Source organism: Euwallacea fornicatus, chromosome 17, assembly GCF_040115645.1.
Source record: "Euwallacea fornicatus isolate EFF26 chromosome 17, ASM4011564v1, whole genome shotgun sequence".
NCBI classification, from domain to species: Eukaryota; Metazoa; Arthropoda; class Insecta; order Coleoptera; family Curculionidae; genus Euwallacea; species Euwallacea fornicatus.
In genome coordinates, this window is record NC_089557.1 from 2,230,492 (window position 1) to 2,244,695 (window position 14,204).

The 14,204-nt window shown below is 37.8% G+C and overlaps 1 protein-coding gene across 8 annotated transcripts; it reads left to right on the forward strand.

Annotated features, from left to right (window-relative positions):
* Nucleotides 1-422: 422 nt before the first annotated feature.
* On the forward strand, nucleotides 423-14,178 carry LOC136344372 (phospholipid transfer protein C2CD2L). 8 transcript variants are annotated; one of them, XM_066291777.1, is made up of 16 exons: nucleotides 424-717; nucleotides 3,603-4,134; nucleotides 7,950-8,045; nucleotides 8,900-9,153; nucleotides 9,211-9,340; nucleotides 9,392-9,621; nucleotides 9,871-10,060; nucleotides 10,423-10,582; nucleotides 10,635-10,747; nucleotides 10,809-10,832; nucleotides 11,468-11,722; nucleotides 11,821-12,043; nucleotides 12,572-12,827; nucleotides 12,996-13,148; nucleotides 13,260-13,291; nucleotides 13,477-14,178. In XM_066291777.1, exons 2-15 carry the CDS (start codon nucleotides 3,634-3,636, stop codon nucleotides 13,285-13,287), a joined length of 2,613 nt encoding a protein of 870 aa, XP_066147874.1. In that variant the 5' UTR covers nucleotides 424-717; nucleotides 3,603-3,633; the 3' UTR covers nucleotides 13,288-13,291; nucleotides 13,477-14,178. The 8 variants fall into 8 exon arrangements, with proteins under 8 accessions (XP_066147877.1, XP_066147874.1, XP_066147870.1 ...); XM_066291773.1 differs by lacking the exon at nucleotides 13,260-13,291; XM_066291776.1 differs by lacking the exons at nucleotides 424-717; nucleotides 13,260-13,291 and adding an exon at nucleotides 992-1,015.
* Nucleotides 14,179-14,204: the final 26 nt, after the last annotated feature.

Genomic DNA, 14,204 nt, shown 5'->3' on the forward strand with positions numbered 1-14,204 from the left:
CGTAATAATTTAATTTGATTGTATAATTATAGATTCGGAATTCGTAAATTATTTGAAAATCAATGATTAGTTAAAATTTAAGTTTGCTTAAGAAAAACTTTTATTTGTCTTATAAGTCGTCTCGTAATTACTGGAGCTATATATGTATATATATACATATACATATATATATATATATATATATATATATATATATATATATGGAAATTAAGCGATCAGGTATAATCTGTTAAATAGTGCCACCTGGCGCATTCGCCATAGCTACGAACTGTATTCCTGATTGCCTAAGCAGTAGAGTGCTAAGGTCTCCCTTTGAGACAGCTGTCTTACAATGCCCCCTCATTGGTCGAGTTTCGTAGGGGTAAGTCAAATCCCTGATTCGGATTGGTTGGAATCCAGTAATGTAATGTGTGTTGTAATAGTTTAGTTGTTTTGCCATTGCATTCGTGGATCGTAGATGTGCTTTTGTGTATAAGTGTGCTGCACTTGATTTATTTACAGTTTAATTTTGCCGCTGAATGATCGATTTGCGCAATTAAATTCGAAATTGAACTGGATTTTCAACAGAACAAAAATTAATAGTTGTCATTCAGGATTTTCTGCCCGGGCCAGATTTTGCCTAAATGAACTACATATTTTCACACTCTTGAAGCTTACAGTTCTTGTTGCCAGTGCTCAGTATTTCTTAAAGTTCGCAGGACATTCAGGAAGTTATAGGTAAGTACTCATCCATTAAGTTATTAAATATTTATAGGGCAAGTCTAGTAAATAAACGAAGTACAAGGCGCATTATTAATGGTAGTGAAAGGGATGGGGACAAAATCAATAAATGTTGCATGTTTGTGTTTATTTTTATACGTCGGGGTATTTGATGTTTGTGTCCTTTAGTCTGACACTCATCCCTTCGAATATCTATGAGACCTTTCCAATTATTTCAAATGTCAACAAGGTGCTTACCTACTTTTACTTACCATTTTCACTTGTAACAAACTTAATCAGTGCCTAGTTGTAAATGGTAAGTAGGTTCTTAATAGTTCTTTTTATCCAAAACTGTCTAATGATAATACTTGACCTAAATCCCTAAACCCCATCATGCTATCTCAAACTTAGTGACCACATTCAAAGAATACTTTTTGCTGTCCTTTCGAAACTCTTGGATTTAAAACATTTGCCCCTTCCCAGTGCCTGCAATGGAGTCACAAAGAGGTTTGTTTCAATGGGGAGCGACTCAGAAGGGCGAATTCTGAGTGATGTTAAAACAGCATTTGCCTTGGGCCCCTTACTCTTAGCCAAACTTTTAGCAGTGTCTTGTGTCTGCTGAGGCCCAGTTTTCTAAATCCTTAACAACTTTGTCAGAAAATGGAAAATTGATCAAAGTTCTGCTTTAATTTGGTCATGTTTGTGAACATTGGTTGAATCAGAAGACAGGTTGGGTCTCATTAATGCGTTCTCTGCAGACACCAGACTTTTTTTAGGTGAAGAAATTGTCCAAAGCCAATACATTTCATGGGATATGTTCGAAAGTGTAAAAAGCTGTGGCTCAAGTCTTTAGCAAGGTGCTAAGGGTCTTCAATAAGGACTTGTTTTGTTATGATTTTTTCCAGTGGGACACCTTGTACTAATATTAATATTATTAGAGTGTATTGTGAACAGTTCAAAATATCTATTTGGTAATACTTGGGGGTCCTAAAGCCTATTAAAAAATCATAATAATAGTTAATTGCGGCTGAACCATATGGTACAGAAAGGAACTACGCCCTATTGGATTCTACAACGAAAACTGTTATTATAATCTGTTTTTATTTTCTCAGTTTTGTGTTGGGTAAATTAAATTCCGAGAATGCCCCAAAATGCAGATTTTTTTAAAACACCCTGAATCCACGTAAACGAGATGGTCAACCAAGGATTTTCATTATAACAACTCTGTCAGTTCTATTTAAACCAGTGACATCATAGAATTTTTTAAGGATAGTCCCTGCGTCTGAGACAATTTTTGGATGCAGCCTTATCATCGTAGCAATTTTTATTATATTAAATTTGTCGAAAATTAGCGATCCTCGAGCAATTAGCCTTGAAAAACAAAAATTTTCACTTTTGAGACGGCTGGAAAAAGGTAAAAATGCGCGTTGCCATTTTGCAGCCTTTCAGCAAAATTTCGATATTTCAAGGCCATTTTCTCAAAAATTACCAAAAAAATTATGTGACCAAAATTCCTTAGACACTATGGTTGTTCTTAAAAAAAATCCTACAATGCAATGGGTTTCGAATAGAACTGGCACTACTGCGATTACGGTGTTTTTCTCGGTCATATTCCTTAATAAAATATTTGTTGCTTCTACCATTTATGTGTGTTTATGTGTGCTTGAATATGAATAACCCAGCGACCTTGCTTACTGGAACCTGAAATTAATTTTTTTTTTAATTATTCAAAAGGGGCGAAAGTCTTGCAGCAAGACAGATCACACTGCTCTTGTTCTGCACACCACTAATGATCACCTGCCATCGAAACTCCAAGTAAATCCTGCTCGCAACATTTCATATTGTAATTTTACTACTTGGTTTATTGTCCATTTCACCTACTTCTGCGTAAAAGTTAAATTCTAAACGTAAATTCTTTTTGGTAATGCAGAAATGTACTCGTAAACGTCTCACGATTATGACAAAAACTGGTAGGAGTTAAAAGGGATGAATGAAAAACAAGATCGAACATGAGCGATCTGCCACGCTGGACGTGTTTTCGTGCAGTGTTTGTAATTTTTACATATTGTTTAAAAGAGTTTTCCATAGTAAATTTATGTTAATTGTGAGAATGACATAATTTGCGCGATTATAGACGGAGGTTATCAGTAAAAGTTGTAACAAAAACACGCTATAATGATACTATTAAAACATCAATAATTATAGCTTCTGCCGATTTTTTTTATAGCTCTTTGATCGGGTGAAGTCAGTTGAAGTATTAACTTTCGTAAGCTTGGATATAGAGTCTTCATTTTTGCGTCCACTTGCGGTCCAGCCTGGCGCTCCAAACGAATAAGTACCAGTAATCGATTATTATCACATCATCGGAGAACTAAGAAGTTGCTTAGGGCGATTCTTTTTGCATTCTATTCCCGTTAAGGTAAGTTAGCAAGTGTCCCTTAAAATTTCTGATATAAAGTGGTATTTGCTGACCACGACTCTTTTTTTGTGGCAAATTCAAAGGCCCAACCCGTATAGATAATCGCCAGGTAACAATGGACCAAATACTCTATTGCACCTTGAATTTAAACATCCGAACTTGGTGCGCCACACTTACTCAACAATAGGGACTTTTCAGTTTAAATATAGATAGTGTAGTTGATTAAGTGCGGCGCTTTCACATCCCAAAAATTCGTCCACGGAATTCACAAATGCCCACTAGATTCGAAAACGAGAAACGCTCCACATATCCCGCGTTTATTTATAAATGCCCCAAAGTCTGGACATTGGGCAACGGACCTGCCGTTGTAGTATTTTTAGTGTCCTCGATCGCGCACGTTATGGCCGTCCATTTCTGTTTGCTGTCGAAACAGTCAGTTGATTTTGAACCTCTCAGAAAAAGTTTATTCCGTAAATTCTTACAGATAGCTGCCATTTCATGAATATGGCCGGAACATGGATTTAGCCGAGGCCGTCGACGACCTAATCTGCGTTCAGGACGGATCAGCAGACTCCACAATGGACACCCTAGCTATGTTCCTGTTCGGTTGGATCCTGGTCGCCCTCTTCGTGCTCTGGTTGGGCAAAATTGTCTACGAGCGGTTTGTGGCTGGCAAGACCAAGGCCGGTGTTGCGATACCTTTGACGAAATCGGAGTCCGACTCTGATGTCCTCGATGCCGTCAAGAAGCAGTCCGTCATCGCCCCGAAAGCCACTGGGGCGTTCGTGCCTCCCACGCCTCCCGTGCGCAGACGTCTGACAAGGCAGAGCCCTGCGCCCGAGACGAGGAAACCCCGTTACATACCTGCGCCCCAGGCATCTGGACCCGACAATATCGTGGTGTTGTGGGTGAACGATGTTTTCCAGTGGTTGTACAATGATTTTGTGATTGTTAACGAACTGCTCCAAGTTTGGATTCAGGCTCTCAATGAGTATACCAAAAGGTCTGTTAGCGAGGTAAGTACGTGTTTGTGTGCTGCTGAAAGGAACTTACCGGTTTTTCTTCCGTAAGCTAAATTTCCCAGGATTATTTAATTATAATCCCGAAAGGTCCCCTAAAAGTGATACATGAAGTCCCGAGTTCTGGGTAAATTGCTTTTAGGTTACCATGGTGTTTGTATTTGTTGTTTTGTTTTAAATGGACTTCGTGCTATTTTTAAAGAGAAACATTGTCAGCGTTTAGGCAGGAAACGGCAACTTTAAGAGCAACACTGTTGCATAAATGCGACGATTTTGGCGAAAGTTTGTCATATTTTATCCTTTCGGAGTATAACAAAATTCCCTTATCGTTCGCTGTTATACAGGGCGAAAAAAGTTACCTCGTGTTTCTTATCGGTGAGGTACCGATGGTGAACCTAGGAAAAATCTTATATCCTCCGTATATAAGAGCAAAGCATAAAAATAACCTTTTTTGTATACATACATATGACGGAGGATGAATTCCGTTCCTGTATGTCGTGAGCTCTAAAAAATTATTATTTTCGTTAGATAGATAATAAAAGCGCCACATGACGCTGATTCTGAAACATCTCCAACTGAGTAGAACATGAATCATCAGGAAAAAATTTAATGTATTCATTTGTTTCAAGATTTCTTTACTTTCTTGGCACTTACATCAAGTTCTGCCAATTAAACGAGATATTCTATAATCAGGACCGGTCTCACAGAAGAGGAGGGGAAAGGAGGGAGGGGGGGGGCAATGGTCGCTAATGCCGGACCTGGGTACAACTGTATCAAATATACATTGCGGGTAACTAAGGAGTATAGTGATAAGATGAAATAAAGATTCCCTTAAATAAATTGAAATCTACTAATTTGTCTAACTGAGTATCCATCGGGTAATTGCTATGACATGTCAATGGGCGTACAATAACGCAAAATTAAATTATTAATGAAAATAAGTGTTCAATCTTTAGAGAAGTTACCCAACTAAAATGACGCTAAAATATTGAAAAATGCTAAGGTCTAGTTCTGAGAAACCGAGTGAAAGACACGTTTCGAAAAGGTCATGGTCCCTAATCATCCAGTTCTTCATTGGTGACCTCGACGGATTTGGCTCGTCCATTTCCACTTGAATTTCCACATAGCTGACTCGGTAATTAAATTATCATTTTTATTATATATTTTATATTTTCGTGTCGTTATTTGTTTTTTCCAATATTAATTTGTTCGTATTTTTACATGCACGAAAACACAGTAGTAACTTATCACACATAACCAACGCAAACGTTAAGAGTAAACCCGGCATATAAAGATAAACTTGTTTTAGCAGCCGTTAAAAGCATGCAGTATTTAAAACAAACTAAGTGCCTTAATTGCTAATAATCAATTTCCAAAGAAAACACACAGGTTCTACTTAATGATAATCAATTTTGGGAACTTTTACACTAACGGTGTTTCTTTATACGCGCAATCGTTTAATTAAGTGTTTGTTAATAATTATTCAAGAGTGAAATGCAGTGTTAATTTTGGTATTTTTTCTTTTAAAAGTCATGTAAAATTTGAGGCTGCTAGGGCCTCAGCTCGGACACAAAATCGCCTGCTCCATTTTTGTTGGCTTCGTCATATGCGTAGCTCCAGAACGCACCAACAGTTGCACAATACTGCAACTGTAAAAATATGCATAACTTCCAGATATTTATGATAAACCGTAGATAGTGTTGGTCGAACCTTGAAAATACTTCTAAGGTCATTAATGAATTCTAACGAAAGATAAGTATTAAAGTTATGCGTCAAGTTAATTGCCATAGAAATAATAGCTTTGGAGTAGAAAATGAAAGAAAAGGAAGTTATTGTAATAGATTATCTGCAGTATTAGCAATATGATAAAAATTTCCAAGAATGGAGTTCAACGAGGCTTAACCGTCCGCTTGAACAACATAACCCAGATATAATGCGAAGTGTAAACAAGAAACAACGATTTTAGAAATTTCGGTTTAATTTTAGACGCAATTTTAGATCTCTACATATGATTCACGTCAATTAAGACACCACAAGCTGTGGCAAATGCATTAATTTTGCCTGGAATTCTTGTCTTGAGGTCTTCATTGGTCAAATTAGCTAACGGGTTTTCAATAGAATCTTGTAATATCACATTTCTCGTATAATTTCTGGATTTTTTTGGCGATTTCAAAACATTAATAATATATAAGATTTTGTTCTCAGTAATTCTCCTCAGAGAATGAAAAAGATTCGATTGATTCGTCAGTCTTTTTGTTGCTCTGATATGCTTCAGCCTTTGTCTATTTATTGTTTTAAGTCCCAGAGCATTACGCAAGCTATGCATGCAGAGCGTAACGCATCATGGCGGTATTTCAGGAAGCGATGGTAACCTTCAAAATAATTAAAAAATGCTAATGGGCCCGTGGTCGAAAACGCACCGTTTTCGATATACGGGATGGCAGAGTTTCACATTGTCTGAAAGGCAAAAGCCGAAAGAGCACCAAAACGGCAAGTGTTCCGCCACTCCACCAGCAACACAAAATATCAAAGTATATGGTTTTGTTAACTGAGAATTAAAGTACCCGCAGTAAATGCAGAACAGTGTTACGTCCTGCAATATCTTGGGGATTTTCGGGGAAAGGTGGCCAGGCAGTTGGTTCAGATTATGGCGTCTATGGATAGGACGGAATATTTGGAAAACGAGCCGATATGAGAGAGTTTCTACATCTCCAAAAGTTCTTCCTCCCTCTTGCGCCCTGATGGCAGTAGGAGGCGCAAGACAAAATTGGAACCTCGGCAATGTACCACTTTTAAATGAAAGGCAAAATACTTCCGGGAAATATCATGAATCCGCATAACGGGGTTGGTGCGCTCCTTTGCCAATCAGTTTGTTATTGCCCGGCTCTCTTCTATACAGGGTGTCGGTTTTCAGTAACACAACCAGCATTTTCTCTCAAACGGTGGAGGTTATGGCGGCGGTTAAATCACAGAAATAGGCATTTTTGAGAGTGGCACGAAAGGAGATTTAATTCGTAGCAGCTCTCACCCTCAAAAATTTTAGAAAAAGTTGGGTCACGTGCGTTAAAAATCGAAAGGCAGTACCATGTTTCAATTCGGAACGCGTATCGTACCGCTCTTGGTTTCCCTTAAGTTAGGATGTGTGTAAATCGTTATTAAATGGACTTTAGTAATAACTGAAGAATTTGAGTTCATTGACATTTCGGCCATTCGATTTGAATGGAAGGTCGAATATAGATATACCGACACTAATACGTGTTTTATTTCTTAAGGTATTTGCCTAGATAAACTAGAGTAAAATAATTATACATTTTAATTGAAAGAGAATCGACAAGTTAATAATGGAGTGTTGAATGTTCAATGGAACATCACAGTTAAATATCCTTCGCTCTCGACTCCTCGAGCTACTCGAGCCTCAATAATCTAAACCCGCATATACAGCTTACTATGAAATACGTCGAATGCTCCCTTTCATTGACCTCTAAATACGTGTTGAAATTATGAATGAAACACCCTTCACGTTTTACTCATTGTAGCGCAATCTATATCCCTAATCTTGGACTTGCCGTGAAGTGTTCTGGGGACCCTTCCTCTTGGAGCCCATTAAAGTGGCTTAATTAGATGTAAAGTTGGATTTTTCCCGATCTTTTATCTACCTAATACTCAGGCCTATATAGCCTTCGTCATCAAATTTATGATAGTTTCGCAATTACACTTCCTGCTTCGATGCGATCCATTCTATGAATATACGGTTAAAATTTTTTCGTCTAATTTCAGAGTATTTATTTGCCTAATCCAGCTTGCTTTTTCAGCAAGGCATTGGCGTAGAGCTGATCCGGATCTTGCCTGAAACCCACCCGCCCACGGTCACAAACGTATTCGCCGAAGCCGATTCCAAAGATGATGTGGTAGGTAATACATACCAACTCCGTGTATTTTTTGCTATTTGCTATTTTTTTCGTATTGTTTTCGTCAGTTCCGTGCGAAGGTTCTTCGTTAATGGCCTTACTACACGACGAATAACGACTAGCTCGTTTAAATATTTTTGCAACTTCGAAGAATTCGAGACACATCTAAAATTTCCTGCCGATGTTGGAAATAAAAGCGCTTTTGTCTTTGATCGTTGGCCCTGACCCCATCAGGTTTAGTCGACCATATTTCACGCTGGTTATAAAAATAACCATTATTGACCGAATCTTCATTTGCATTAATTAAATTTCAGTCCGCGTATGACGCAATAGTTAAAGCCAATTTTTTTAAATAGAAATCGTCATGGATTACCTGTTTGACTTAAATATATCAGGCTGCGTCATCGTTGCTTGTTATGTCATCTTACACCCGTCGTTCTATATTTAACTATCTGCACCGAGCTTGGAAACTTCCAAGCACGTTGCGCACTTTTTCTCACAGTATAAATAAAACAAAGAAAAAATTATTAGAAACCTAACCAGTGCCCTTTGATCTCTCGTTAATAAACATGGAAGAATTTATATAATATTCCGCTTATAGGTATGATGCCATATTAATATCACATGGCTAATGGTAGGTTTAGTGGGTCACGATGTCAAGACAACTGGCACCAATGAAATCTTAATGGCTTCACATTGAAATCAGTGGTCGGGAACTGAAAGAGTAACTCAGCGGCGAATTTGCAAAACAAACAAAAGTAATAATTGCCATAATTAGTGTCGTTGGTGCGACCTCCGCTGCAAACGTAGGCCAACCCACCCAAATATAGGTTGCAATATTTTTCACTTTTTAGTCAATTACCTGTGATTTGGAAGCGACCCCCGCCCTACAACTGAAATCATTCCGTCAAAAGGGGGACAAAATCGACACGTCCCACTACAGGGTAAACATTAACCGGTTCAGGGCTCGTCTGAACATCTTTTGCGTCTCTGAGAAACTTCAGGCCGACGTGAAGTGCGATGGATGGCCTGAAATTAAGGTGGCTTTGGCCCCAGTCGGAAACATCAAGAATAACCTGGACGAGACGCAGCTGCAGGAAGTTATCAGGTGGGAAAAATGGGCACCGTCTTCGGTAATTTTTAATTGAAAATATGTCACTCGTAGCGAAATCGTGACCAACGCAATACGGAACACCGAAGTGCACCTAAACCTAGTTCAATACCCCACTTGTCCCAGACTTATCCGACATGTTGAGACTCCTGGACGGATGCTGCCTCTTCACTACGACAGCATGGTTAGTAACGTTTGCCCATTAGTCAGATATACTAAGTGTTTATTTATCTAGCATACAAACGCATTCACATCCTCCACTCCTAACCATCTATCACAGAACGTGATTCACATGCAAGGAGAGAAACGACTTTTAGTTAAGGTAATCCGCGCCAATCAGTTGGGCGGCAACTTGGGCTGTGCAGAACCATTTTGCGTAGTCGAAATGGACGAACCACCCCAGAAGAACCAGACGTCCGTAAAGAAGAACACCGATTCGCCTTATTGGGACGAGCACTTTCTTTTGTAAGAGTTGGCCCATGCCTAAAGGGTTTTTCCTTTTTTGACAATTTAGTTGAATCAAACGTGCAAAGGTTGTCTTGATGGTTTCGCATGGTTCATGAAAAAGCGAAAAACACTTTACAGAAAACACTTTCATCTTCACAATTTTCTATTATTCTTCCATAACAGAAGCGATTTTGACAAACCTTTATTTGCAGGGCCTTACAAGAATCCCATAAGTACCTTATTACACCTAATTTTTTTTCCCTGCAGTGATTTGTCCCCACATACTGCGGAGCTGTTGTTCGAGATTTACGATTGTGCAACAAAGCCGCATAGGTTCTTAGGATTAGGGATAGTGGGAGTGGAAGAGTTGCTGATTAATCCAAGTCAAAGGCAGATTATTACTTTGCAGAGTAGGCCGTATGAGACAGATCCTATTACAGGAACCCTAACTGTAGAGGTAACTAGTAAAGCTAACTAAGTAGAATTGCGACATTATCGAAAACCTCTTTTGGCATACAAAGAGATCGAAAACACGTAATGAGTATTGAGAAAAAGGCTTTTAGTGAGGACCTGGCCGTCGAAACCGGCCTGAGGCCTGTTCAGACATCTCTTTACAATAGTAGTTTTCGCAAATGTTGTACCAACCCGTCATTGCGGTTTTGCAACATTTTTAAGTACAAAAATGCTCTGTTTCTTCAGTGACAGCTCGAAGGAAGGTGAAAACCAAATACTCAATTAAAAAGTTAAATTTTTGGTTTCATTTATCATACTTTCATCGATATAGGACTCCTTGCTAGTAATTATTTATTATTTTAACAGTTTATGTTCATCGAAGGAGCAGATATTTCCAATATGAGCGGTGGCCATCCCTACAAAATTAAAGAAACAATCAGAAACCCCTCGCCGATTAGGGGTATAATGAGAACCCCCTCTCCGAATAGAGCAAGATTGACTACTGCCACCACTACTTTTATAAATGGTAACTCTCAGAGAATCTCATATACTCCTTTCCTTTATTAATATTCCTTCAGATTCGTTAACTAATGGGAACCACATAGTTCACTCGGCTCTAGATGATTTGGATCGCAATAGGCAGTTGCTAAGCCCGAATAAGAGCACTCTAGTCATTCATAGCGTTCAAAGGGTGAGTTTGCCTATTTGGGGATTTTGGTGTGACTTATTTGTTTTGCTTTCGGATTTTTTAGCAACCTTCGCCGCGCTTAGTTAAGGTAAGCTTCACATCTTTCTTAATAGTCTTCGCTGGGGAATGTGTTTGTTTAAATCAATTAAATTAACTTTAAATTGCTTCTGTTCGACTCATTCATTCAGTGTAGGGTCATTCGGTTATACAAGGTGATTGAAATTCGAGGCATGCTTTAAAATTGAAATTTTTGAAACAGGAAAAAATACAAGATTGGTTAAATTGAGGCAATGTTGCGAATTTTTGCGGTCCTGTAACTCACCACAATGTCCAGATGACATATAGATACTGTGAAATTCCTTTATACTAACAAGTTCAAGTTATTACATGTAGTCTCCCTGATCATTATGTGGAATGAAGTCACCGCGAGGTAGAAATCACCACCAAAATTTAGATCTTTCTGATATGAAAAGAAAGCTTTGGCGTTTAGAGAAAAAAATTTAAGCATCTGCCGTAAAATTTCTGGATTTCCATTTTATACGTTTTAATTGATCAAGCACGCTGTTTCCAGGCTTTTAACCATCTCTGAATAACATTAGTTTTCAATTTAGTATAAACACAACACGTTTCCCCATGAAAGTTCATATTTGTTCTTGTCTTAACAAAGGCTTCGCGGTGTTGCTTTAATTTTTCTTGATTTTCTTATTGACTAATAACAAAAAGCTGGAACTGGACAACGGGGAATGGAAGGAGGTACGTCGTCTGGAACCAAACCCTAGTCAGGACCTCATAAACGCCGAATTGCAGAATGTGCACGTGCCCAGCAACGGCACCCTGCATTTGGAAGGAGATTTGTTAGTTGCGTTGCAGGAAGCAGCGATGGGAAATGGGTCTACACCTGTAACGATTGAGCCCAATGGTACTGCGAACGGGAATGCTGCAGTAAATGCGAATCTAACCGATTTAGAATTGAGCAAGGTTTGAATTATATGGCATTTTTTTTCCTTTGTAGTATGTGTGAGTGTTCAAAACTTCGAAAAATTAAATAATGATAATTAATATAAGTTTTGTTTCAGCCAGGTGACGTGTCGGCCTCTCTAACCCTTCAATCTCAACAATCTGCAGACTTCGACTTTAGGGGCCGGCCCCGAAAACGAAGAGACTTTTTCGGGACAATTAAGCGGAGACTTGGAAAATCGAGGAATCGATCTAAGTCCGCGGGACCTGAAAATGACATGGGCAGGGATGATAGTTTAAGCCGATCTGTGTCTGCTGATCGGGGGAGAAATCATGACGATCGTAAGTTGATAGACATCACATTCATATGTCTCTCAAGTAGCGCCAGAAAAAACTAATCATTGCATGAGAAAGTATCAAAATTGTGTCCTCAAAATTTTTTCTTTTTAGATAAATTTGGCACCATTTCTAGGCTCCATCTTGAGTATCGTAATGGTAATTTGTACTTTTTTGTTTATTACAACTAATACCCCTATCACAGTTCGCATGTACTAAAGAAGCCGATGTCTTTGTAGAGTGTGTATCAGCCCGATAAAGAAATAGATTGAACGCTTTCTAATTGGCTCATACACCATATGTTTTTTATTTTAGTTTAAAGGTCTGATTTGTCAGTGCTGGATAGCCAGCAAAATAGCAAAACTTTTGATATCTCATTATAATTTTCATTCTAATTTCTTAAAACAAAACACTTTTGAAATAACAGCTATACACTGATTTTCTCGACTATATTATGATATAACCAACATTTTTAAGCCTTAAAATTTCGTACAGTAATTTAAAATTCAGGTCTAAACTACTCGATTGTTGCAGACTATCGCCTAAATCCTCCGGGTCGTGAGGAAACGTCGAGAAGATCGAGTATGTCTGAAGCCTCAGGACTCAGTAGCGCCTCCACCAGGACTTACATCAACGAGGCCAGCACTCTAGTGCTGGAAACTATAGAAAACGGCATTAAGAAGCATTACCTAGTGCCTCTATCTCTGGCACAGAAGTCCAGATGGAAGAAGAAAGGTGTCAAGTTGCACATATTTAATGATCATACGTTTGTGGCCAAGCATTTACCAGGGTAAGCAAAGTTTTAGAATAATCTAAAATATCAGGATTATTTCTTCTTATGTATCTGTGTCCTGCAGCAGTTACTGTGGGCAGTGGCAGTCACTTAAGAGGACTTAACTAATGTAATTTCTGTTGAATTTGATTCATTTACTTATCCCCACATGGTTCTAATTTCCAGCGGCACCATATGTCAGGTGTGTGCAAAGAGTATAGCCCGGAGGTTCGGCAAACAGGGATACGAGTGCCGAGACTGTTTTTTGAAATGTCACAAACAGTGCCATATCAGAGTCAATCACAACTGCCCCACGTCCACGATTCACAATATTGAATTGTAAGTAGTCAATTCATATCTCTTTTTAATATTATTAATCGAAAACACTATATATTGGTAACAAAGAAAATATTTGAATAATTTAGACGTAACCATGCCTTATTTTTATAGATCTATGCTTCCCGTATTAAGTGAATAAAGCGGTAAGATTACTGTGTTGAGTGCAAATTTTGCGGTTTTTAGTTGCATCTGTTTTTTCGCATTTCGACTGCGATTAGCTGGCTTTAAACAGGCTAAAATCTTAATTAATACAATTTTAATTTAATGTACTGTTAAGTATACCTAGAAACCATCTGTCATTAGCCCCTAATCCAAGTTTGTTTTTCAGGAACTACATACAAAATCCCCTCATCGATAAGAATTTGTCAATGCTGTAACAACGTTACCAAAAAAAAACCTAAACGGGTAATTTACGCCTCAAAGTCAGCTTTGTAACACAATTCTTGTGCTCCTCAGAGGCAAGATCTACAAATCAACTTTTATCTTGTTCAACACTATTATTATAGTAGTTTTTATCAAGAATTTTATGCTTTCCTACACTTTAATTTATTTTTAATCGCTTTAAAAGTTATTAAGCTGGCTTTACTCTCTGTATAGTAACTTATTGTTCGGCACAAAGAATTTTACACGAAGCTTTATAACGTACATAATTTTATTGTGGTTGTTTTTCTATTTTTTGTTTTTTATATTCGTATATAATTTATGCTGATTTTAATTTTGCTATTGATTAATTTGTTCTGATCTATTTTTGTAAATAGTTTTTAAGGTTATTAACAAGATTTGTTTTATTTTTATTTTTATATATTTTAGGGCGGGAATCGTTCTACTTGTTCTGTTATTATTTAACACGTTAATATGCAATATTTTCAATGCTGTAATCGAGAGTCAGTATAGTGTTTGTGATTATTGAAGAAAAGTTACACGAGAATTAAAAAATTTCCTCACAGTTGATAAAAACGGTGTTAGTTGTTAAGTCTTAAAGTTTATAAAGTTTTGCTATGGGCAAATTGAAATAAATCTTATCAACCTTGCTGCACTTTTCTTGGCAACTAATTA

What these genes read in the sequence shown, in the direction of transcription:
- LOC136344372 (XM_066291773.1), top strand. Translation starts at nt 3,634, where the DNA reads ATGGATTTAGCCGAGGCCGTCGACGACCTAATCTGCGTTCAGGACGGA. An exon ending in CAGGAACCCTAACTGTAGAG is followed by an intron (nt 10,061 to 10,422) that starts GTAACTAGTAAA and finishes TTATTTTAACAG; the next exon opens with TTTATGTTCATCGAAGGAGC. An exon ending in CACCACTACTTTTATAAATG is followed by an intron (nt 10,583 to 10,634) that starts GTAACTCTCAGA and finishes ATATTCCTTCAG; the next exon opens with ATTCGTTAACTAATGGGAAC.